The 22,959-nt window shown below is 52.4% G+C and overlaps 1 protein-coding gene across 1 annotated transcript in view; it reads left to right on the forward strand.

Moving 5' to 3' along the window:
- The first annotated feature begins 17,557 nt into the window (after positions 1 to 17,557).
- Wwc1 (WW and C2 domain containing 1) overlaps positions 17,558 to 22,959 on the forward strand; it is a 137,963-nt gene continuing 132,561 nt past the window's right edge. Inside the window, exon 1 of the mRNA XM_074057742.1 lies at positions 17,558 to 17,748. Within this exon, the coding sequence (XP_073913843.1) occupies positions 17,630 to 17,748 (119 nt within the window). The 5' untranslated portion in view covers positions 17,558 to 17,629. The remainder of the gene's footprint in view (positions 17,749 to 22,959) is intronic.

Below are 22,959 nucleotides of genomic sequence, written 5' to 3' on the forward strand. Positions count from 1 at the left end.
CGCCCTTCCAGGGACAGTAGAAGTGATGTCCTCAACATTCAGCAAACCTTCTCACCCAAGCTAATTGATCTTACTGGACTTCCCACCCCTCGGGGGCAGGCGTGGATCTGACCCCACAGCACAGCTGGCCCTTCCTGGTGCTGGAAGTCCTTCTCTCCCTTCCGCCAGCCTTCTATCTCCCTAGGCCACTCCCTCACCCAGCCCTTATCTTGTTCTTATGTCAGTCAAATACATGCAGATCGTATTCTGAGGCTGACAACGTATGCCATTGTCAGCAGGTCAGCCTCCTGAGTGTTTCTGGGATGTCTGGAGAAGGCAGGAGTGGAGAGGGGGTGGGGAGGGGCATCAAAGCCCACCCACACCAAGGACACCAGGCCCTTCCCTTCCTCTGGGAAGGCCAGAAGGCAAGCCTGAGAGCCTGTCCCCTGGGCAGAACCACGGGTCCGTGTGGGGCTGGAGGTCCCCTGTTCCCACCTTCCCACTCCAGGGAGCAGGGCTGGCTGTCACTGTGGACCACACAGAGGTGCTTCTGCTCTCTGGTCCATGCTGTGTTTAGCAAAGTGCTTCATCTCTGCACTGTTGAAGTGGGACTAGATGGCTGGCTGGTGTGACGGCTGTCCTGTGCATTTTGTTTTATTTTATCTTATTTTATCTTATTTTTGCAGTACTGGGGTTTGAACTCAGGGCCTTCACCTTGAGCCACTCCACCAGCCCTTTTTTGTGAAGGGTTTTTTTGAGATAGGGTCTTGTGAACTCTTTGCCCAGGACTGACTTCAAACTGCGAGCCTCCTGATCTCTGCCTCCTGAGCAGCTAGGATTACAGGCGTGAGCCACTGGCGCCTAACTGTCCTGTACATTTTAGGAAGTCCAGCAGCCTTGGTGCTCAGTGGTACCCACCCCACCACCGCCTATGTCCCTCAGAAAGGCAAAACCCCCCTCCTGCCTCCAGAACCATTGCCCTGGAGCCATCGCCTCTCCTGCTCCCCCATCTCTCCCTGACACCAGGTGCCAGGCTTCAGAAGGGGGTGGCCCCTGTTGCTGGCTAAGCAGGCTGACCTATCCACACTCCCCTGTGTTCACACAAGCCCGTGCGGGGGTCAGAAACGATGCTTATTCTCTTCTCTAGGCTTCTTTGTGGTTGAGTCCAGGAGGGGAGTGGGAAGGAGAGGGCGGACTGTCCCTCCCCGAGCTCCTCCTCCACCCCAGGCCTGAGCTGCGCCCTGCTGCATGAAGGCAGAGCCCTGAGCTGCACACAGTTGTGAGCTGCCTGCAGCTAGGAACAGCCCCGGGTGTGCACAGTACAGTGCGAGTGTCAGGGCTAGGGAAAGGAGAGTGACAGGTGGAGAGAAGCCTGGGGACGTCCAGCAGCTTCCCCTGGGACCAAGAAGGGACGCCAGGGCCTGGATGACAGAGTGATGTGTCATTTTCTCCTTCCTGTCCTGCCCCTGTGCCGAGGCTCACAGCCCCATGGAACAGCAGGTCATTGATGATTCTCAAATAGTGCTCTCTGGGCAGGAGCCAGGATCCAGTGGTGGGCCTCAGTAGCGTTTCCGGAGAGAACAGGTGCCCCCAGCTGGGGGCTGCCTGGAGGAGGTGTTCTCAGGAGCCCTGCTCTGCCAGGTTGCTTTCCTTCCTCTGTTCACACTGGAGCCCCTACGGTGGGTGGGTCTTCGTTATTGCAGCCCAGATGTGCTAGGCATCCTCAGGTCAAAGCCACTGGGAATGAAAGGGAGGACAGGCCAGGAGAGACCTCGCCCGCTGAGTGAGCCCAGGAAAGTATGGAGCCTGGGGTGTGCAGGGCGCAGGGCCTGCACCAGGCATGCACAGAGTTGCAGCCCATGTCGTGCATTTGCTCATGCATCCGGGAGTACGTGGTATATGACTGACTTTGTGTGTGTGTGCGTGTGCATGTGTGTGTGTGCACGGGCACAGTTCACAGTGTGGCTGCATGGGGGGAAAACGTGGGGGGGGCGGTGTGAGACATTGCAGGTGTTGCAGGCAAGGCATTGCACGGACTCCTGGGAGACGTACGCAAGTGTGAAGATGGCAGGTGTGGGTGACGGTGTAACAGTGTGAGGAGGAGAGACAGAGGGCGGGGAGGGCCCCATGTGTAATCAGTGGACCAAGCAGAGAAGGGGGGGTGTGCGGGAGCCACAACAAACACCGCCTCGTACTCTGGGAGGTTTATATTTATCCTCACTAGTCACACACGCCTCCCCTGCGCCCTGAGGAGACTCGGGAAGATAACACTCAGCGTGTGACATATGCTAAGTTTATAAGCGTACAACAAGTGGGGCGTGGTACTGCACACCTGCAATCCCAGCACCTAGGAGGCTGGGCTGCACGGTGAGACTCTGCCCCAGGAAAACCAAACAAACAGAAAGCACAGCAAAAGGGCCACTTTGCTCCTTCCTGCGCTGACTTCCAAAGATGGGACTTGTGGCGTCTGGATTCCCACTGGGACGGACGGTGACATGGTTTTGAACATGAGCTTAGGAAGCAATGATTGCAGACCCTGCTCTACTGCGTACTTGCGAATCTGAGACCTCCCTGCGACCTAGTCGTCTAAGGATGGGAAGAAGGGATGCCTCCCACCCCTGCGGAGGTCAGGGATTACAGGAGCTCTGAGCAAAGCAGCTCCACAGAGGGGGATGCCTTCTCAAACGTGTGAGCCCCGTGCTGTGTCAGAGGGAAAGCTTGTCTCCCCTCAAAGGCTCCTACCGGACAGCCAGGCACCAGTGGCTGACAACTGTAATCCTAGCTAGCTGGGAGGCTGAGACTGGGAGGATCAAGGTTTGAGACCGGCCTGAGCAAATAGTTCATGAGCCCTTATCTCCAAAACACAACCAGAGCAAAATGGACTGGAAGTTTGGCTCAAGTAGGAGAGTACCTGCTCGTAAATGCAAAGCTCTGAGTTCAAATCCTAGTGCCACCCCCCCCCAAAAAAAAAAGGGGGGGGCTCCTGCAGGACAGAGAAGCAGGGCTCTCCCAAAGGCCAGCTCTGGAACCCCAGGGGCAGAATCCTTACTGGGAAACCCCTTGGCCACTTTGCAACCCCCTGCTGTAACCTGTGCAGTCACCACGGGGCGCTCGGCAGAGGGGAAGAGCTGAGGGCAGCACCTGAAGCAATGAGGCCCCGTCAGGCCCAGCCTGTGGATGGAAAGGCACTGGGGAGGCAGGGGAGGAGACAAAACAGAAGCTATATGATACCCCAGCAGGTCGAGGCCTGGGGAAGCAGGCTCAGCCTTCCCTACCAGCCACCAACCAGGTGGGCTCTAGCTTACTGCTCATGCCCAACCCCAAGACCTCTGCACACTCAAGGCTCAAGAGATCCTCCTGCTTCAGACTCCTGAGTGGCTGGGACTACAGGAGTACCACTCACTACTCCCCAGGCAAGCAGGGAGGTCTTTGTGCCCCTGTGCTGACTAGTGAGAGGGCTCCCTGACTGTGGCTGCCCCTGGCAGCAATCTTGAGAAATGAACACAGGGGACTTCAGTTTGAATACCCAGGAGTTCAAATCCAACCTGGGTAACAAAGTGAGACTGTCTCAATAAACTAAGATAACCAGGAACAGGGGCTGTGTGTTTGGGGTGGCGTGTGTCTTGCTCTCAGAGGTGGAGGGAGTCCATATTGCATGCTGGGGTCCCTGCATACCACAGAGCAGGTGGCTCTGTTAGCCCAGCTCCAGATCCTGCTCTATGATCAGCTAACCGTGGAGGCTTCAGAGTCATAGCCCAAAGTGTCCTTGTGCCCATTCTTGTCCTTCCGCCTCCGACCTGTCCTCCCAGGCACCTCTCCCGACAGCTCAGGAGACGTCCCGCACACAGACCAACCCAGAGTAACCTCCCAGGAGCTCAAGACCAACACCTCATCCTGAAAAGAGGGGAAGCGGTACAGGACTGGGTCAGGAACTCAGAGACCACTGCCCAGGTGGCCCCTCACCCCTCCCACCACCACCGCACCACGCTCTACAGATGGTTGTGACCTGCAGGGGACTTGCAGAGGGCCAGAGCAGGCACAGCGCGGTGGGTTTGCCTGGGGAGGGGAGGTCAAGCCATCCGTGCCCTGGTGCAGGTGGAAGGTATGGGGAGAGACATGACGAGCTGTGTATGAGCTGCTGCTTGTGTCCCAGGCTGGCATCCCTGTCGAGGGGCACAGCGAGGAGCGAGACAAAAGAATGTTACCTGCTTGCTGAATTTAGCGATACACGGCAGCTCTGCACGACAGCCAGCTGCTGTCAGGTCTCGTGGAGGCCTCAGTGTACAGGACACAGACCCCCGGGCCTCTGAGCACAAGACACACACCATCCCCGAAGCACAGCCCCCATCCCTGGCTCCTTCGGATTTTTGTCTTGCTCTCAACTATGTTCCCAGCTTGGCTTTGAACTCCTGGACTCAAGGAATTCTCCCGTGTCAGTCTCCCAAGTAGCTGCGGGAACAGTCACACACCACCATGCCTGGCTTTAACTTCAGGTTTTGTTCTTGGCGGTAGTTATACTGTTTTGTTTTGTCTTTTTCTTCTTTTTCTTTTGTTGGCACTGGGATTTGAACTCAAGGCCTTGTGCTCACTATGCAGGCACTCTACCATTGAACCATATCCTGATTTTGCTTTTGTTATTTTTCAGGTAGAGTCTCATAAGTCAGCTTCAGACTATAGTCTTTTTACCTATGCCTCTCACATAGCTGGGATTACAGGTGTACACCACTGTGCCTGGTCCTGGTTCTTTTTTATGGAGGGGGGTATGGAACTGGGGTTTGAACTCGGGGTTTTGCATTTGTAAAGCAGGCACTCTAGTGCTTGAGCCACACTTCCAATCCATTTTTGCTCAGGTTATTTTGAAGATGGGGTCTCACAAACTGTGCGCCTAGGCTGGCCTCAGGATTACAGGTGCAATCCTTCCGATCTCAGCCTCCTAAGTAGCTAGGATTACAGGCATGGGCCATGGCAACAAGCTCCTGGCCCTGGTTCTTGAGTGGGGATGGGAAGAACTTAGCCCAGTTGACCTTTAGTGGAAGAGGTGATACTGGGTCGGTTTCAGCCCTGGTGTCAGCTCCTGGTCACAGAGAACTCCTAAGTCTCTGCTGCTCACCTTGGCACAATGCGTCCAAGTTCAGAAAGCACAAATGCTGGTTCCTGGCAGCCCCACGCGGAGGCTGAGTCTTATATTCGCTGTGCTAGGTGGGGACTCCTGCAACTGGTCTTCAACCTCCAGCTGGTGCTGGGCCCACCTGACCTTGTCGCCGGTTCTGCAAGGATGAGCTGGGGCCCTGGACAGAGGGAACAGTTGGCCTCAGCCCCAGCCAGTGCAGCTGTCCCCTTCACCAGCATTCTGGCTTGGAAACTCCCTTTGTGATCCAAGCCTGGCTCCCCTTCACCAGAGGATGCCGCACAGATGGCCGCTTCCCCGCCACCTGGAAGAAGGGAGTTCCCAGCCACCCTGGGTGGGAGGACTTCGCTGAACGCACTCCAGGAAGTGGCTGTGTCCATGCCAGGTGGTTCGAAGTGGAGGTGGCACTTGGTTCCCACGTTCCCCAGCAACCCCGCCTGGTCTAGACACTCACTTGCAGCACACAGGTGAACCTTCCTGCCAACCTCACCTGTCAACCTGCAGATAGGGAATGGCTTTTCTTCCGAGGACTAGAGCTGAGCGTGAGATGCTACAGAGGGGCTTTGAACCCTCATCCGAGGACTAGAGCTGAGCGTGAGATGCTACAGAGGGGCTTCGAACCCTCAGAGCAACAGTAGAACACATCACCGTGTAGATTAAAGTAGAACTTGACGCAGCCCTCAGAAGCAGATTCCTGGAGCCTCCTGTGCTCCCAGGGGCTTGTTACACCTGTAATCCCCAGGCAGGTTCGGGGCTGGAGCTTACGTTTGAGGTTCCTGACCGTGTGCCGGATGTGGGAAGGGTCAGCTCACTATCATGTGCAGGGTAAGTGCTCTCAATGACACTCTCCTTAGTGTCATTGCCACACTGCTGCCCCTGTCCCCAAAGCCCCTGGGTAAGGAGGTAAGGAAACCATCACATGCCTGCTCCATCAGGTCCCATCCATGTCACAGGGCAAGCCAATGACAGCTTCCTCGCCTACGTCATCTTTGTTGGCTCTTTGATCACCACGGAAATGAAGCCAAGAGCCTCAGGCCAGGGCTAGAATTTTTCTTGCCCACGAACTCCTAATGCCAAAAAGGGTTTCAGCCTTCTGGGCAATTTTGGTCCTTGAGCCAGTGATGGGGTACACATCAGCTGCACACAGCTGACCTCTTACAGGGACATGGGGGGATCTGTCCAGGAAGACAAACAGGACAGCGACTCCCTTCCTCTGTGTCTGGTGAGAAATGATGACCCATGGTCATAGCCAAACACAGTTCTTTTACCTTATTTGGAATATACCAAGTCCCCTCACCCACCCTGACTTCCCTTTAGAAACACACTGACTGTGAAAACATAAAACTCTGTGGACCTCAGGCCATATGGCTCACCAGGAGAGAGGCTGTGTGCCGGACTCAGTGGTTCCAAAGCTGCTCCCCGAACATCAGAAGTTACTAGTTGCTAGTGCCCAGCTTTAGGCAACCTAGTAATTGTTACAGTAGTTCAGCCAGGACTTGGTGGGGGGAGATAGTCCATATTAGGCACTGATAAATGGGATGGAATTGAATCAAATATCAAAGCAGTGCCTTCGTCATTATTTATTACTGGTCCTGCCTCCCTCCTATCCCCTGAGATGCTCCTGTGGCTTCTGAGCCATCTGAAAGCAGAAAGGATGACGCTAAATGCTTCAGCAGACAGTGCCCAAGAGCTGGGATTATGATCCTACATCGCTGCCCTAACTGCCATCATCCTGACACAGTCATAGCGTCTGAGTGCATCCTGTAGTCCCGGCTCTCCAGCAGTACTAAGAATGTTCCTGGTAGCTTTTGGTTTTTAAAGAGCTACCCAGGACCCCCTAGTGGATGCAGAGTGCCTTTGGTTTCTTTCTAACACTTTCATAGACACAGGCCTTTGAGAGAAAGATACAAAGCTTTCAAAGACTTTTGAGGAAAAAAAAAGTCTTGAAAAAACTAAAAAAGCAAAAGTGCCTCCATAAAGCCCCCTTGGACGCTATATAATTCTCACTCCTCACCACAGATGGGCAAATTTCTTCTTGGAGGGCATATGGGATCCTAATTGCTTCACCAGACTACTGCCATCTGTTCCCTACAAGAAGGAAAAATGGTCAAATGGTGAAGTCAAGAAGGCTTTAGGTCCTGACCAAAGCCTCTAAAATCTAGTCCTGTCCTCTCAGGCCAGGACTGGCTGGCAAGATTTGAGCACTGAAGAAAAGGAAAGAAAAAAATTGTAAGAAGAAACCTGTCCTCACAGGAAAAGAAAAACAGAAGTAAAATAGGGTTGTTTGCAAAAGGATAAAAGAGAGGTTGGCTGAGTGCAGGGGCTCACGCCTATAATCCCAGCTACTCAGGAGGCAGACATCAGGAGAATCAAGATCCAAGGCCAGCTTGGGCAAAAAAGTTAGCAAGACTCCCATCTCAACAAATAAGCCAGTCTTGGTGGCGTGCACCTGTCACCTCAGCAAGGTGCATAGGTAGGAATCACAGCATGAGGCCGGCCGGAAAAGGACAAGGGCGTGGCTCAAGTGGTAGTGCCCTGAGTTCAAACCCCAGTACCACTTCAAAAACGAGAAAAGAAATAAGGAGAGGCCAAGCACACAAGCCAACATCGAGTGGTGGAGGAAGAAGCAGGAAGAAGCCACATCTAGGCTGGAACCTGCAGGATTTCCCACCCGAAGCCAGGAGGAGCGTTCTCGGGAGGACACAGACCATGCTCAGATCTGGAGGTGCGGAGAGCAGAGAGTGTACCCCACGAACAGCCTCATGGTGCAGTGTCGGGTAGGAGGCATGAAATCAGGACTACATAAGAAGCGTAGGTTCACTGGTGGCTCACGACTGTAATCCTAGCTACTGGGGAGGCTAAGATTGGGAGGATCAAGTTCCAAGGCCAACTAGGACAAATAGTTTGTGAGACCCTATCTTGAAAAAAACCCATCACAAAAAAGGATTGGCAGAGTGGCTCAAGCAATAAGAGCACCTACCTAGCAAGCATGAGGCCCCGAGTTCAAACCCCAGTCCCATCAAAAAAAAAAAAAAGATGGCTGGAGTCAGCCCAAACTGGACTGGACTTACACAAGGTGGTAAGGTGTTTGGACTTCACCCTGTGCAGAATGATGGGCCAAGGGGGCAGAGGAAGCTCGTTTGGAGGCTGCAGAAGGTACAGGCGATGATGGCCTGGACCCATGGTGACAGGAGAGGAGCCCAAGGGGTGGGAAGAAATAGAATTATGATAGATGATAGGACCTGAAGCTCTTCTAGCTAGAAAGGATATTAGAGAATAGACAAGGAAGTGTTTCTGCAATCAAAAGGATGGTTTAGAACAGTAGACACTCTACAACCTGGGGGCCAATGGTCTGTTTTTGTAAATAAAGTTTTATTGACACACATGTCAGCAATAGTGCAATCTCTGATCAGAAGATTCTTTGTGGGACACAAAGAATTTGCTTTGCTTTGTGCCTGGAAGCATCCAGGCAGGACTCGTGGGTGTAACGGAGTTTATTAAGGGTTAAGTAAGGGAAATACAAAAAGGCATGGAGGGCCAGGTGGAAGCTGGAAGCAGAGAGCGAGTCTTTCTCTTTTCCAGGTGCTTTTAAAACCCTACACTAACCTATGGGAAGGAAGAACCTGGTGATTTCTAACCAGCAATAGTTGATGAGTGGGAGAGGCATGGGTGGCCCCTGGGCTGAGATGGGGGTGGCTGGAGTTGTCCACACACCAGGGTGTGAATAACCTATGCACATCTGCAACTGAAAAGAAGGCTGAGAGAAAGGCAGGAGTGTTCAACCTGAAACACAGTATCATCTATGGTCTAGGAGTCCCGAATTTCCCAAAGTCCAGCCTGCCTCACACAGACACAGCCATCGGTTTTCGTATTCTATGCCTATCTTCACCCTACAACAGCAGGACTGAGTAGTTGCAAGAAAGGCTGCAACCTCAGAGCCGAAAATGCTCCGGCATTTGCTCCCTGTTTCAGAGCACCGCCTGTACCAAGGGTGAACACGCACAGAGCTCTAAGGAGTCCCACAGGAAAGAAAATCTACTTCCTGATCAAAACCAGCGTTTCCCAAGTGGACTTGCCCTTGGGCCATTTGTAAGTTCAGCACCGAGGAACACACCTGCGGATGGCTGTTTAGAAGATGAGGAGGTGAACTGGAGGGGTAAAGATTGGTGACCATGCTCATTATGAGCTCGGGGAAGATGTCAACGACACGGCCAGGAGTCAGACGAGAGGGCTGAGTGAGCTACGGCTTAGGACGTAAAGGAGGAAGAGGACTGCGAGCATAGCTCAGTGGTAGGGCTCTGGGTTCAATCAGAGAGAGAGAGAGAGAGAGAGACAGAGAGAGAGAGAGAGAGAGGCCCTGAGGGCAGAAAGCCATGTAGGGGCCATGAAGTGAAACAGGAGGCAGCCCAGCCAGCCTGAGGACAAGGGAGCTCCCGCTCTGACTCAGTGAGCCGTGTCACCTGAGTGCCGCCCTCTGCTTCCAGGAGGATGGAGCAGGCAAGTGTTCCCGGTCCCTCCCATGAGTAAAGTCCTTGGACGTGAAATGTAACGCAAATATGAGCATAGGCCATACTGAGAGGAAGGCAGAGGACTGGGGACCTTGTAGTCTGGGAAGTGACCTGGACTCGCCTTACCTCACGTATCCCAGGCTGAGTGCTGGAGGAGCAGACAAGCCAGAAATACCAATGGTTCTCCCAAAACTGCCCCGAGCACAGTCTGCTTTCTCTAGCCAAGGGTCAGGAAAGGGGCAGGCTAGCAAACAGAAAAGTCTTAGACGAGAACCACCCTAATCCAGCCAAACACCACAGAAAAAAAGTGGTGACCCCATTTACCCTCATCAGCAAAGGCCCCTGAACATACACCCCCATGAGGCCCCAACCTCCCCTGGCAGGGTATCAGAAGAGGCCAAGCTGGGAGCCAGACATTTATTCTAGTTCTGCCACCTCCACCTGGCTGTGACAAAGTGCTACTCCCTCCTCTTCTGGAAAGGTATCAGAAAAAGACAGTTAAAACTGGTGGCTTAAAAAGATCTAGTCCAGTGTGGTGGTGCAGACCTGCACTCAGGAGACTGAGGCAGGAGGATCATGAGTGTGAAGCCAGCCTGGGTAATATACCAAGACCCTATCTCAAAAACAAATAGAACAAGACAAACAGAACACCAAATCAGACTCCTAGGATCCCATGGGACTCTAACATAGATGGGATTGGAGTCCTAGAAGAAGAGACAGAGGGTAGGGGTTATAAAATGACAAAATAATGGCTGAATACTTCCTAACTTGGAGAAGCAGCCTAAAACTATAGCTTCAGGAAGCTAAGAGAACTCCAGACATGCCAAGATATATTAGGTTTTGAAAAACCAAAGCCAGAATAAGCAAAGCACCCAAGGTGACTAGACCGTTTTGGACCTTTGTGGCATTTGCAGCTGAATAACCAGGACTGGGTGCAGAACTGATAACCTGGCTGAGGACAGAGATGACAGCACAGGAAGTGCTGTGATTGGGGTCAGAAGGATTTTAGGGCTCCCACCTCCTAGCTGGGATGTACTCACTCTTGGAGAGCAGCTCCCGCCAGTGTTAGTGGAATTCACACAGGACTCCTTGTGTGTGTTGGATGCACCATAACTCTGGGGCCTCTGTACCTCCTACTTCCTTGGCCCAGAATGCACGCTCTTGGGCTCTTCGCCATGCTTTCTACTTAAATGTCACCTCTTCAGAATGGCTGCCCTCTCTAGCCCTGTCTAATGTCAGCTCTCAACCAATCCTCCCTACAACATCCTTCAGAGCGCTGTTTCCTTCATGTTCTTGATAACAACTTGCAATTGCATCTTGACTCAAGAGTTTACTGTGCTGTGAGCTCTGTGAGACCAGACCAGAAACCACTGTCATGTCCGCCACCTTATCTGGCACCCAGCAGGCAGACACAAAGGTAGTGTTGAGTAAGTGAACGATAGAGCTGAAAGGGAAGGAGACCTTCTGTGTGTGTTTTGCTTCTTGTCACTGTGACGAAAGACCTAAGAAAGCAACTGAAGAGAGGAAGGATTTATTTTGCCCATGGTCTTCAGAGGTTTCAGTCCATGGTCAGCTGGCTCCATCGCTTTTTCGGCCTATGGCAAGGCAGAAGCATCATGGGGGAAGGGCACGGCCGAGGAAACCTGCTCACCTCATGGAAGCCAGGAAGCAGAGAGAGTGATAGGGAGGGTCTAGGGACAAGATAAATCCTCCAAAGTCATGTCCCCAACAACCCACTTCATCTCCATCTGCTAAAAGCCCATCCAGTATGAACTCATCAATGGATTGACCATCAGTGTTGGCAACCTCTCCATCCAATCCCCTCTCAATAGCGCCACCTGCTGGAGCCCAAGCCTGCCACACATGCGCCCTTGAGGTGGGGGGGGGCACTTCATTTTCCAACCATAACACTTGCTTTTAAAGAGCTTCTGTGTTTTCAGGGCTGGGCAAAGGACCTTGTTTTTTTTCTTTCCCTTTTTAAATTTTTTTATTTTATTAGCATATAATAGCTGTATAGGGAGATACGTTGTAATATTTACATATGTATTTACAATATATCTTAGATTTACCCCGTTCATCATTCTCCCTCTCCCCCCACCCCGCCTCCTTAGAACTATTTCAACAGGTTTCATGCTTCCTTTTTCTTTCTTTGTTTTTTTTTTTTGGTACTGGAGTTTGAACTCAGGGCCTACACCTTGAGCCACTCCACCAACCCTTTTTTGTGATGTGCTTTTTATGAGAACTATTTGCCCGGGTTGGCTTTGATCTGCCTGATCTCAGCTCCCTAGTAGCTAGGATTACAGGCGCCAGCCACTGGTGTCCAGCTCTTCCTTCTATTTCCATATACAGACACAAAATACATCCACCATAGTCCCCCTTTCCTTGTGCCCACTCACCTCACTCTGATACCCACTCCGAAAAAGATTTATTTTTCCTTCCTGCCCTTCATTTTTTTCTAAGTGTGTATTGATAGTGTAAGGGCAGAGGGTGGTGCTTGTCTTGGTACTTCAGGCCTGTGTATATCATGCTTTAATCAAATCCCCCCTCCATTCCCTATCACCATGTTCCCCTGATATTCAGCAACTTCGAGAACAGTGTGTATTACGTTAATATTTAGAGGGGTTGTTTCAATATTTTCATTCTCTAACATTTTCTTTGCTAAGGACTTTATCTACATCATCTCATAGGTGAGCGCTGCTCTCATTTTACAGATGAGGAAACTGAGCCCCAGGGAGGCCCAGTCTCCCAGTCCCATGCCCAAAGGTCACGCACTAACCCACACGCACAGCCAAGTATCAGATATACTTTGTTGGTTTGTTTACGGCTTGTGCTTTTTCTACTCCCTCAGCCAGCCACCAGGTTGGAAGCAGGTGATCGAAGTTTAAACCCCAGCTCCACACCCCTCTTGCTGGGCGGGTTGTAAAATTCACTCAGAGGCTGAAGTTGTGAGAACGAAGAGACAGACCTGCAGGTGGAGAGGCGAACAGAATTTCATACCCAGCATCTCTAAGCAGTTGGGCTGGAGTTTAATTTAAGCGCCCGGGTACCATGGCAATGGAGTGCTATAAATACCCCAGAGACTTCTTGCAGCCAGCCTGCTGGTTACTGCTCGGCACCCCCACCCCCGTTTCCCACCAGGGCTCCGGTGCTGCTGGGGTACAGGGGAGGAAGGCTCCGCCCTCACCTCCCAGGCTTTCTCTCTCTTCCACACCCCCACCCCTGGAACTGCATCTTGCATCTTGCACCTCCTCCTCCAGTGCATAATTCATTTCCTCCTCGGTGAAAGACAACAGCAGCTCTCAGGCCCCAGAGGACTCCTTGATGAGGGAGCTGGGAACAGGATGGACTCAACCAGTCCTACCAGCCCCAGGATAGCCTCCGGTGTAAGAGCAATCCCCGCAGTTAATGGACTCAGCAGTAAGGGAAGGGCGGGGGAGGGAGGGAGGAAACAAATGCCCTCCTTCCTGGAGACTGCTCCGGAGCCTGTTAACGCCCCCTTACCTGCCCTCAGGTGGACCTTACAACAGCCCAGGCAGGTGGAGGAGGAGGATCAGTGGCTCTCCCTCCAGCTCTGACCTCATCTGCACCCTGTGCCTTTCCACATTGACCCACAGCCTAGTGAAAGCAGGAGTTCAAGGCTGGTCCCCCGGCTGCTCCTACATCCTCCAAGCAGAGGGTGGCCTGAAGTTTCTCCTTCCCCAGCTGCTGGGAACCCACACGTGGGATGTGGGCTCCATCATTTAACACATGACTATAGGAAAGTCATCTGACCTCTAAGGCTCAGTTTACTCCTTCATAAAATGGGCCCAGTACGAACCAGGGCACTATGTCGCTAAGCACAGCAGCTCTGTTTCCCTGTTGCAGACTGAGTAGGCTGGGTTGGCCATATTTCAGCTTTCCGGCACTGAAGACACAAGGCCAATAACAAAGCGTCTTTCTGCCTGGCCTTTCATGTTGCCAGGGTCTCCTTCCACCCGAATTTCCTTTGGCTTAGGACATGTTTTTTCATCATTAAAAATGAACAAACAACAACAACAAAAAACCAGTCCAAGGCACAGTTTGGGCCTCTAGTAACGTCACTAAAGAAAGGGAACATTATCGGCACCAGCATAGAACATAACAGTGTGAAGTCCCCAGGGTGGGTGGGAGGGACATCGTGAGGCAAGGGGGTCACTCACAGAGCAGAAAGACACATCTGAGAGGTTCTCCAACTCTTCAGTCCCCCAAATCACACAGCTGCCACAGGGAGCTGCTGATAGATCTACGCCCCCTGCCCCTTGTATTTCATTTCTCCTGTCACATCCTCGTGGACTATGAATGTCATCTGTCTCCATCGATGACATGTGTGGAAAATGGCCTTGCTTTTTTGCCGTGGCAGTGGGAGAGGACAGAAGTGGGCAGTGTTTTCACAGAGAAGACAACCTGTCCTGGGCTCAGGTGTTTCCTGTGACCCACCTGCCTGTGAAAGCCAACAGAGACAGGTTTGGCTGGTGGTCACTTCTGCACGGCTCCCACACTGGCCAGGCCTGTCTCCTTGAACTCAGCACCTGGGCAACCAGACACAGCCTGAGGAGGAAGGCTGGGAGTGGCTGGGGCTGCCGGTCGGTCTTCAGCTGGGATTCCTGAGGTTCAGTCACCTGTAGAGTAACACACAGCCCAGCCTATCACGAGGCTAGGCCACTTTTGTCCTTAACCCTTTGCACATTGCCTCTGGGGCTCACAGAATGCCTGGGGATGATCACCCACCATCGCTGGAGGCAGGTGACCATCTCTTTATGCCCTCACCTGCTTGAAGCTTCTCAGAGATGACCTGGGATTATTTGTTGGGGGCAGGAGGGTTTCAGTGTCGATTCCTGCTCCCCTGGCCAGATCTAAAGCTTCAAAGGAGCAAATGTAAAATGCCAGGCTGCGGGCATCGAAGCTAAAAAGAAAGGTGGATTTGGAAGTTTACGAGGTGTTTCACAACCAAACTGGTGCATCCAGTGACAGGGCTCAGAAAATAACACACACAAAGTCACAACTCAGTGCTGGGCACGCCTGTAATCCTGGCCTCTAAGGAGACAGAGATCAGGAGGGTGGTAGTTTGAAGTCAGCCAGGGCAAATAGTTCAAGAGACCCTATCTTGAAAAATCCCATCACAACAAAAGGGCTGGTGGAGTGGCTCAAGTTCAAACCCCAGTACCCCCCAAAAAAACAAAGTCACAACTCTGGATTATGACAAGCAGTCATGACTTGTATTTTGAACAGGAAATAGTTGAGGTGACCTGCATTTTAGAGAGGCTTGCTTGCTGCCAGCCAGGGTGTTGCTCATGTACCCCAAGGAAGCCCCTGGGACAATGGCTTAATGCTCCTGCCAGGCCTGGGTCTCTCATCTTATTTTGCATTTTCCAACCAGTCCTAAGGAGTCTGTATTATTAGCTGGTTTTTCTCAAACCCAAGGCTAAGCCTTCCATTATGCAAGTTGCCCATAGTTCTACGTGGAAATAGGATGGTGAGTTTGGGATCCAAACAGCCTGGCTTAGGAACTCTTGCCTCCTAGTGAAAAAAAAAAAAAAATTAGCTCAGGAGGCAGAGATCATAAGAACTGAGGTTCAAAGCCAGCCCTGGGCAAAAATTTTGTGAGATCCAATCTTGAAAAAAATCCATCACAAAAAAAGAGCTGCAGCCCTCAGTTCAAGCCCCAGTACCACAAAAAAAAAAAAAAAAAAAAAAAAGCAAATATCAACAACAGACATCTACTTGTCAGCATCCCTAATATTTCAGATTCAGATCATGGGGAGGTCCTGGGATTGCAAGGGAATTTAAAAAGACAAAATGTAGTTAAGATTGACAGCACTGACCCTGGAGACAGACAGGACTACTTAATCTTATTAGCTGTGTACTCCTGGCCATCTGGAAGCCTCAACTTCCTCATCCATAAAATGGGTGTGATAAACAGAATTCCCTATTCCATAGAGTGCTTGTGATGGTCATGCGTGGGACACGGCCACTGCCATGTCTACTTTATTTTTTGAGCTAGTGCTGTAGTCAGTAATTGAGGTTTCTGCTGGGGGGAGTGTAGCTCAGTGGTACAGCACTTGTCTGGCATGCAAGGTGCCCTGGATTTGATCTGGGGCACCGAAGGAAAAATAATTGGAGATTTTTATACAGTGAAAGAGTGGCCGAAGCAGACAGAGTAGAGAGGGCCATAAAGAAATAGGGAACTCTTGGAGTGTTGGGTATCTCCCTGGGGCCTTCCTTCCTGGACTGCATCTGGTATTTATAGAATGAAGGAGGAAAGGCAGGGCCGAACACTGTACCCCTTGGCCTTAGCCTCAGGCACCTGAAGGTGAGAAGTCCACTGTGGAGGATCTAGCTCATCAAGAGGCCCAGGCAGGGGATCACAGCCCTTGCTCAGCCCACTGGCCACACTGCACAGGGAGCTGGCTCCCCTGGGAGATGGGAGGCTCAGACCAGTGGATGTGCTTGCTACATGGGCCTTCACCCCTCCAGTCCTCTGTCCAGTTTCCTGCAGTGAGTCGTGGCAAAAATCATTGAACTCACACTTGGAACAGACTAAAGGGCTGTGTGAGTGCAAAGCAGTTGATCCTGAACCCCACCATTTTGTTTTTTTTTTATTTTGTGATGCTGGGACTTGAACTCAAGGCCTACACCTTGAGATAGGGTTTTTGAATCACCTTGATCCTCCTGATCTCTAACTCTTGAGTGGCTAATTAAAGATACTTAATTCAGTATCTTTAGTTTCCCAGGAAGCATGGTCTCTGTTCATTTATTTATTTTTTGGCGTCTTGCTATTTTGACTTGAGTTGGCCTGGAACTCCTGGGCTCAGGCCATCTACCTACTCCAGCTCCCTGTGTACCTGGGAGGACAGGTGTGTACCACCGTGACTGTTTTAATTTCTGCTTTTGTTTCAAGACGAAATTTTGAAACAAAATTTTGTCTTTCTCTCTTTCCCTCCCTCTCTTCCAGGCACAGGTAACTACCCAATTTATCTAACAATACCATTACTATTACTTTTACAAATTGCTTCCCAGACACCCTCTGGAGGTCCTCCCAGGGCACTCCTAATTTTAGGGACCCTAAAATTTGCAAATTACGGTGTGTGTTGGGGGGGCAGGTTGAAACAACGTGGAGAGAACTGAATAAGAGGGAGACAGATGGTGCATGCGTGGGGGAAGGGACCAGAGATCCTGGAAAACTTATGTTCCCCGATTTGCAAGAATGTTCCCACTTAACCACTTCTTGCCTGACTCCCGGGTCTATAGCACGGAGAAGCAGGGCGTGTTCACCCCTGGGGCCGCCTGGACCCTGGGGGCGGGGAGGGCCAGGCGCGCACCGTGGCCCGCAGAGGCGGGGAGGGTCTTTTCCTAGGCTCCCGGGTGTGTGCGTGGGGGCTCCAGTCTGGGTGTGGAACCCAGGTAAGGGACGGTCCTCTTGTTCCCGGGCGGGCGCGAGTGGTGGTTGGGACTGTCCCACGAGGGGGCGCGTCTCGGGCCCTAGGACCCGCCCTCGCGGCGCTGGGCGCGGGGAGGGGACCCGGGAACCCGGGCGCCCGGCGCTCCGCCCCCCGTTTCCGGGGCAGCGCTGTTACCTGCGCCGCGGAGCCGCACCTGGCGGAGGCACAAGTCGCGGGGCGAGCGCGCGCGGGGCGGCGACGCGGAGGGGGCAGCAGCGGCGCGGAGGGCGCAGCAGGAGCAGCAAGAGCAGGAGGAGCAGGAGGAGGAGGAGGAGGGGGACAGCGGCAGCCGCGCCGGGCCAGGCCGGCCGGGCGCGCACCCGGCCCGCACCACGCCGCTGCGGGCGCACATGGCCGCGTGAGAGGCCGGCGGCGGCCGCAGGGCCGCATGGACCGCGGCGCCACCCCGGCCGACCCCCAGTAGGGCCCCCGATCGGCGGGCGCCACCCCCCTGGTCATGGTGCCTGGGCGGCCGGCGGCACCCGGAGCGGCCGGCCCGAGCCGCTGAGCGCGCGGCGGCCCGAGCTGCATGGGGGAGGCGGGCCGCGCTCGGGAAGATGCCCCGGCCGGAGCTGCCCCTGCCGGAGGGCTGGGAGGAGGCGCGCGACTTCGACGGCAAGGTCTACTACATAGACCACACGAGCCGCACCACCAGCTGGATCGACCCGCGGGACAGGTAGGACCTCCCCGCCGGCCGTGGGGAGCCAGCTCTGCTGCCCCTGCCTCAGTTTACCCCTCTGCCCCGAGGCGGCCTTAGAGTGCTGAGTGGGGCGAGCTGGCCCAGGCTGTGCCCGCGGCCAGCCCCAGAGAAGGACTTAGGCCCCGGCTGGCACCTGCCCGGAGTTTTGACCTTAAGCGCTGGCCCCGCCCCCCGGCCCCTTTGGGTAGAGGTGTGGGGGGGGGCGGGGGCAGCGACCTGGCCGGGTGAAGCTGGGGGGGCTGGGGAGCAGGGGTGGGGACCCCGGGCTCGGTCTGGTGGGAGAGCGCGGGGGAACAAGCAAGGGCACTGGCGAGGGCAGGGCAGCCCGAGTGCGCTTTTTTGACAGGTGCCTTGGTGGCCGAGCCAGTCCAGGGAGGCCGTGGGAGCGGGGAGGGCGAAGGAGGGAGACTGGTTCTCCAGGAATCTCACAGCAAGTTGGAAGCTGTTAGGATGGAGATGGAGGTGAGAGGCCTCAGCCGGCACCTCTACCTCCTCCCCTTGAGCCCTCTGGGGCCCGAGGCTCCTCGGTGCAGCACCAGCGTGTCCTGACCTTGCCGAGCACCTGGCTGGCTGAGCACGCGATTCCGCTCAGGCAGGTGGAGTTGCCTTGTCCTTTCCTGGCACAGCCTGTGGGTCTGCTGTCTCAGAAATGTGGGATTTTCACCTGGTCTGTGATCTTTGGGGTTCCTGCTTCACAGGAACCAGCCCAGGTAAAATTTTTACCTGGTGGGGTTCGGATGGGGGCGTGTAACAAGATGTGGGTTCAAAACAGAACAAAACAAAAAAACCCCTCTGAGATTCCCGGTAGTTTCTCGTGAGCACTTAGTTCGTTCATTCATTCTTCATTCTTCATACTCAACACCATGCTGAATGTCTTCTTAGTATTATTTGGAAGAGAAAGTTTGAATGCCGAATGAGTCTCTTAGGCAGGCCGCTTTAACCTCCGTGCCTCAGTTTCCCTTTGTGGCAGATTAACGGAAGGGAAGGAGTAATAGTGGTGATTGTAAAAATTGGAAGGGACATGTCAGAGCCCAAGTTTTGTGTCTAAAGAGAATTTGGAGCCAGGAGAGATTGTTTCATCATTTTTTTTTTTTCTTTGGTGGGACTGGGGTTTGAACTTAGGGCTTCACTCTTGCAAAGCAGACCCTCTACCACTTGAGCCACACCTCCAGTGCATTTTGCTCTAGTTATTTTGGAGATGGGGGTCTCCTGAACTATTTCCCGATCTGGCCTTGAACCGAAATCCTCCTGATTTTAGTCCCCTGAGTAGTTAGGATTGCAGGCGTGAACCACCGGTGCCTGGCTATAGTATTTCATCTTTCCACCTGTGTACAACTTATCTGTGACCAGCTCTGACTTTCTAACCTCCAAACCTGTCTTCACCTGATTCTTCCCGAGCCCCTCAGATCAGTTGCCTTGGGCTCCTTTACGGTGTTGGTGAACTTGGCAGTCCCTTTCAGTAGTAACCTCCATAGAGCAGACAAGTTCAAGCTTACTACCCTCTCTAAGTGGGTTCTGTTGCTGGCTGAGGCCAGGGTGCAGTTAGCAGGTGGTGTCACGTTGGATGGTGAGGGCTGATTCTGCACTGAGAGAATAAAACAGCCAGAGGAAGTTTCTTGCAAACACCTGTAATTCTTTCCCCTTGGAAGATGGAAGTGTGGGGCTTCCATGGGGGCCTAACTTGACTAGAAAATGAGTCTCAGACTCTAGTGTCATGGGACCACCTTCCTGACCTTGTGGTGTATCCACTAATTCTTGATTTCACGTCAACTCAAAGATGTTTTTGTACCACCTACCCATTGCCATAAATAGAAAGGAACCTTTAAAAATACACTAAGTGGAAAAGCAAGAAAACAAGCCTGCATAACTTTGTTTTTAGGTGGTATTAATGAGGAAGATGAGGCTTTCTCATCTTATAAGTCATTGGTTTGGTCTTTGTGCCTCCTGGGAATCCTGCCAGTCCTGGGTTGGTGTGGAGCCCCTGTGGGGGTGGGGGTCAGTCCTAGAAGTCACTGTTGTGGCCAGCTTTGAAGGTGTTGAGGTAGAGTTGGGCAGAGGACAGTCACTGTAGGTCACTGGAATTTCCTTCCTGGACACACAGATGGGGATCCTGCCTTTTGTCCTGCCTGTGTGGCTATGCGCAGATTGCTTGACTGCTCTGAGGTTTGAGCGCTCCATGGGTGAGAGAGAGGCTGGTTAGATCGTCTCTGAGGACCTGCCGGCTCTCAGGTGTGATTTTTAGACCCTCTCACACCTCCTTACCACATGGCTGCGGGAGAGAAGGGAAGATGGGGACAAGCTATGAGAAAGAAGGAAGAAATTTAACAACGCTCACAAGAGCCGAACTTATTTTTTGGGGTGGTGGGAAGGGAGATAAATTCTCCCAGAGTAGTTACAATTCTGCAAAAGTCACATAAAAAAACTCCTCTCCTCCAGTGTGTGTGTGTGTGTGCATACTTGAACCATGGACGTGCTTCCCCACTCCCGTGAATTTGAAAGCAGTCAGTTGTACAGTGCTTCAGTTGGAAGATATTTCTTAGGACAAAATAGCGTCTCCGGCTCGAACCCTAAAGACTGTCCTGGCACATTCCTCCCTCTGGGGCTGAGCTGTTTTGTGTGCTGTCTGCCATGGAGCTGCTGGGGGCAGGGAATCCAGTTTTTAGCTTCCCCTTTCACCAGGGGGGTCGGAAGAGCAGCCAAGCAGCCAGTCTTGCCAGCTCTCCCCTTCTCACCCAGGGAAGGCTGGGAGGCCGAAATTCCTCAGGACGGTTGTCCCAACAACCGAGAGGGTCCAGTGGGCAGCTTGGGCCCTGCCCACTGGGCCAAAGGCTGCAGCAGTGCCCAGGCTGAGCCCGAGTCAGGCCAGCCTGGGAAGGGGCAGTCCTTAGGGAGTCAGGTGCGCAGATCAAGCTGGAACAGCCCCTTAGTGCTGGGCTGTCTTTGCAGCAGAACCTGGGTGCTTCTGGGAGCTGCCAACCCAGGGCCAGCCTGCCGCTGTTCAACCCCATGGCATGCAAAAACAAACACGCCCATTGTTCTCTGAGGAAGAATGGATCATTGGGACTGGATCTATCAGAGAAGGTTCCTGAAGCCAGATTCCTGCTTGTTCCCTGCTAGGGTTTAGACCGTGTGGGAAACCACCTGCATGTCGGGCAGTTTCCATCGAGATAACAAGGCCTGGAGGCCCCTGTGGCTCGAGACTTGGCAACTTCTCTCAGGATTTGAGGACCAACTTTTGCTGGGGCAGTTAAAGAACCTCCAGTGGGCCCCATAGTTCTGTCACACTGACTTGAGGGGCAGGGTGTCTCCCAAAGTGCAAACTGTGGTGTTTTTGCCTGACTCCCATCAGAGGTGGGCTTGTCACCTCCATGTGCCCTTCTGTTTAGGTGGAGGAAGGGTCATAATTTGAGTGTGTAGTGTGCTCAGGTGGTCTCCTGAGAGTTTGGGTCCCCCCAACAACCCTAAAACTAGGTTCCATTACCTATGTGACTTACTTGAGGCACAGAGAGACTAGATTTGGTGAAGCCATGCAGCTTTTTGTGGGGGATAGAACTCAGGGTCTTGTACATGCGAGGCAAGTGACTTTCTTCCTTCCTTCCCTCTCATCGTCCCTCCCTCCCTTCCTTCCTTGTTTGTTTGTTTGTTTCTTCTTTTTTGTGGTGTTGGAGTAAAACCCATATTTCTAGGCACCTCACTGTTTGACCTCTTGTCCACCAAGTTTCTGACTCAAGACCTCTATCCATGACCTCAGGAATTAAAATGCATGATTTCACTTACCTGTGACCATTCTGGTGTGGCCACGGCCAGCCAGAGAGGAAGTGTGGACCATGGATTGAGGGGGAGCCTTTGGGTCCTGGAGTTTTGGATCTGCCACTTGCTCCCTGAGTGACCCAGGCAGGTGGCGTATTCTCTGCACCTTGTTTTTACCTTGTATTGGATGAGGGAGGTACCTATTAGCCATGCAGGGAGAGGGTGAGTGTTAAATAGACTACACCAGGTAGGGCAGGCAGCATGGTCTGACCTTTGGGAGGCACTTGGGGACGTCAGTTCTTTAACTTTTACCAGGAAAAGTACCTGTGAAACACCTAAATCACGTGGAGCTGAGTCTCCACCCAGCTTTGCAGCTGGAATGGGTCCTTCCGGTTATGTAACCCAGGCTTTTCATTTCACTGATGAGACTGAGACTGGAGACCAGCACCTTGCCCAAGGCCATGCTGTGGATAAAAGCCAACCCTAAGCGTAGAAGGTCTCCTTTCTTCTGTCTCTTATGTAAGCTTTTCCTAAAAATCAGATCTAGGCTTAGATCTAGGCTTATCTATGATAAGATAAGGAGGTGGCTGAGGCACTGGTGGGAAGTCTTGTTGGCAGTTTAGGTCACAATTGTTTTGTTGTGTTCCAGGAATTTGTTATATGTACAACGGTGGAAGTACGAGTGACCACTAGATGGTTACTATTTTTACAATCAATGAAAATGGAGTTCGGAAAGTTGTCAGATTGCTGTCACTTTGCTCCTGTTCCCATTCTGATGTGTTTTCTTGGGGGGAGGACAACCAGCACACCATAGGATTTACTGATGGTTTCTGTGCTCCACACTTGTGCTCTTAATGGTTCAGTAGTACCTGTAAACTCGCACTGTTCACATCCATGTGCCAGTTACTACAGGGCTTTCCTAACTTCTCCAGGCTTGAGTTTAGGATCTGCACATTTCAGACTAGAGGTGAGGCTTAGGTAGGAGAGTGCTTGCTTAACAAGCTGGAGGCCCCGAGTTCAATTCCCCAATACCACACACACAAAAAAAACCCCTACGTATTTTAGCCAGGCATGGTGACACATCTCTGTAGTCTTAGCACTCAGGAAGGCAAGGCAGGATGGTGAGTTCAAGGTTAATATGAGCTACATAGTGAGACCCTGTCTCACAAAACATATGTGCGTGTACCATGCCTGGGAATATCTTGAGCCAACTATTAAAGGAAAAAGAAGCTGTATGCACTGGTATAGATAGGCTGCAGTGAGAGATTTGAAAATCCACAAATGTATAAAACAGTAAGTGCTACTTTATTTTTTCTTTTGTGGCACTGGGTGAGAGCCTCACGCTTAGCTCGAGCTAGGCAGGCACTCTTACCACTTGAGCCACTCCACCACCCTTTTTTGTGATGGATTTTTTTCGAGATAGGGTCTGATTACAGC

The sequence above is a fragment of the Castor canadensis genome, chromosome 16, assembly GCF_047511655.1.
Source record: "Castor canadensis chromosome 16, mCasCan1.hap1v2, whole genome shotgun sequence".
In the NCBI taxonomy this organism is placed as follows: domain Eukaryota; kingdom Metazoa; phylum Chordata; class Mammalia; order Rodentia; family Castoridae; genus Castor; species Castor canadensis.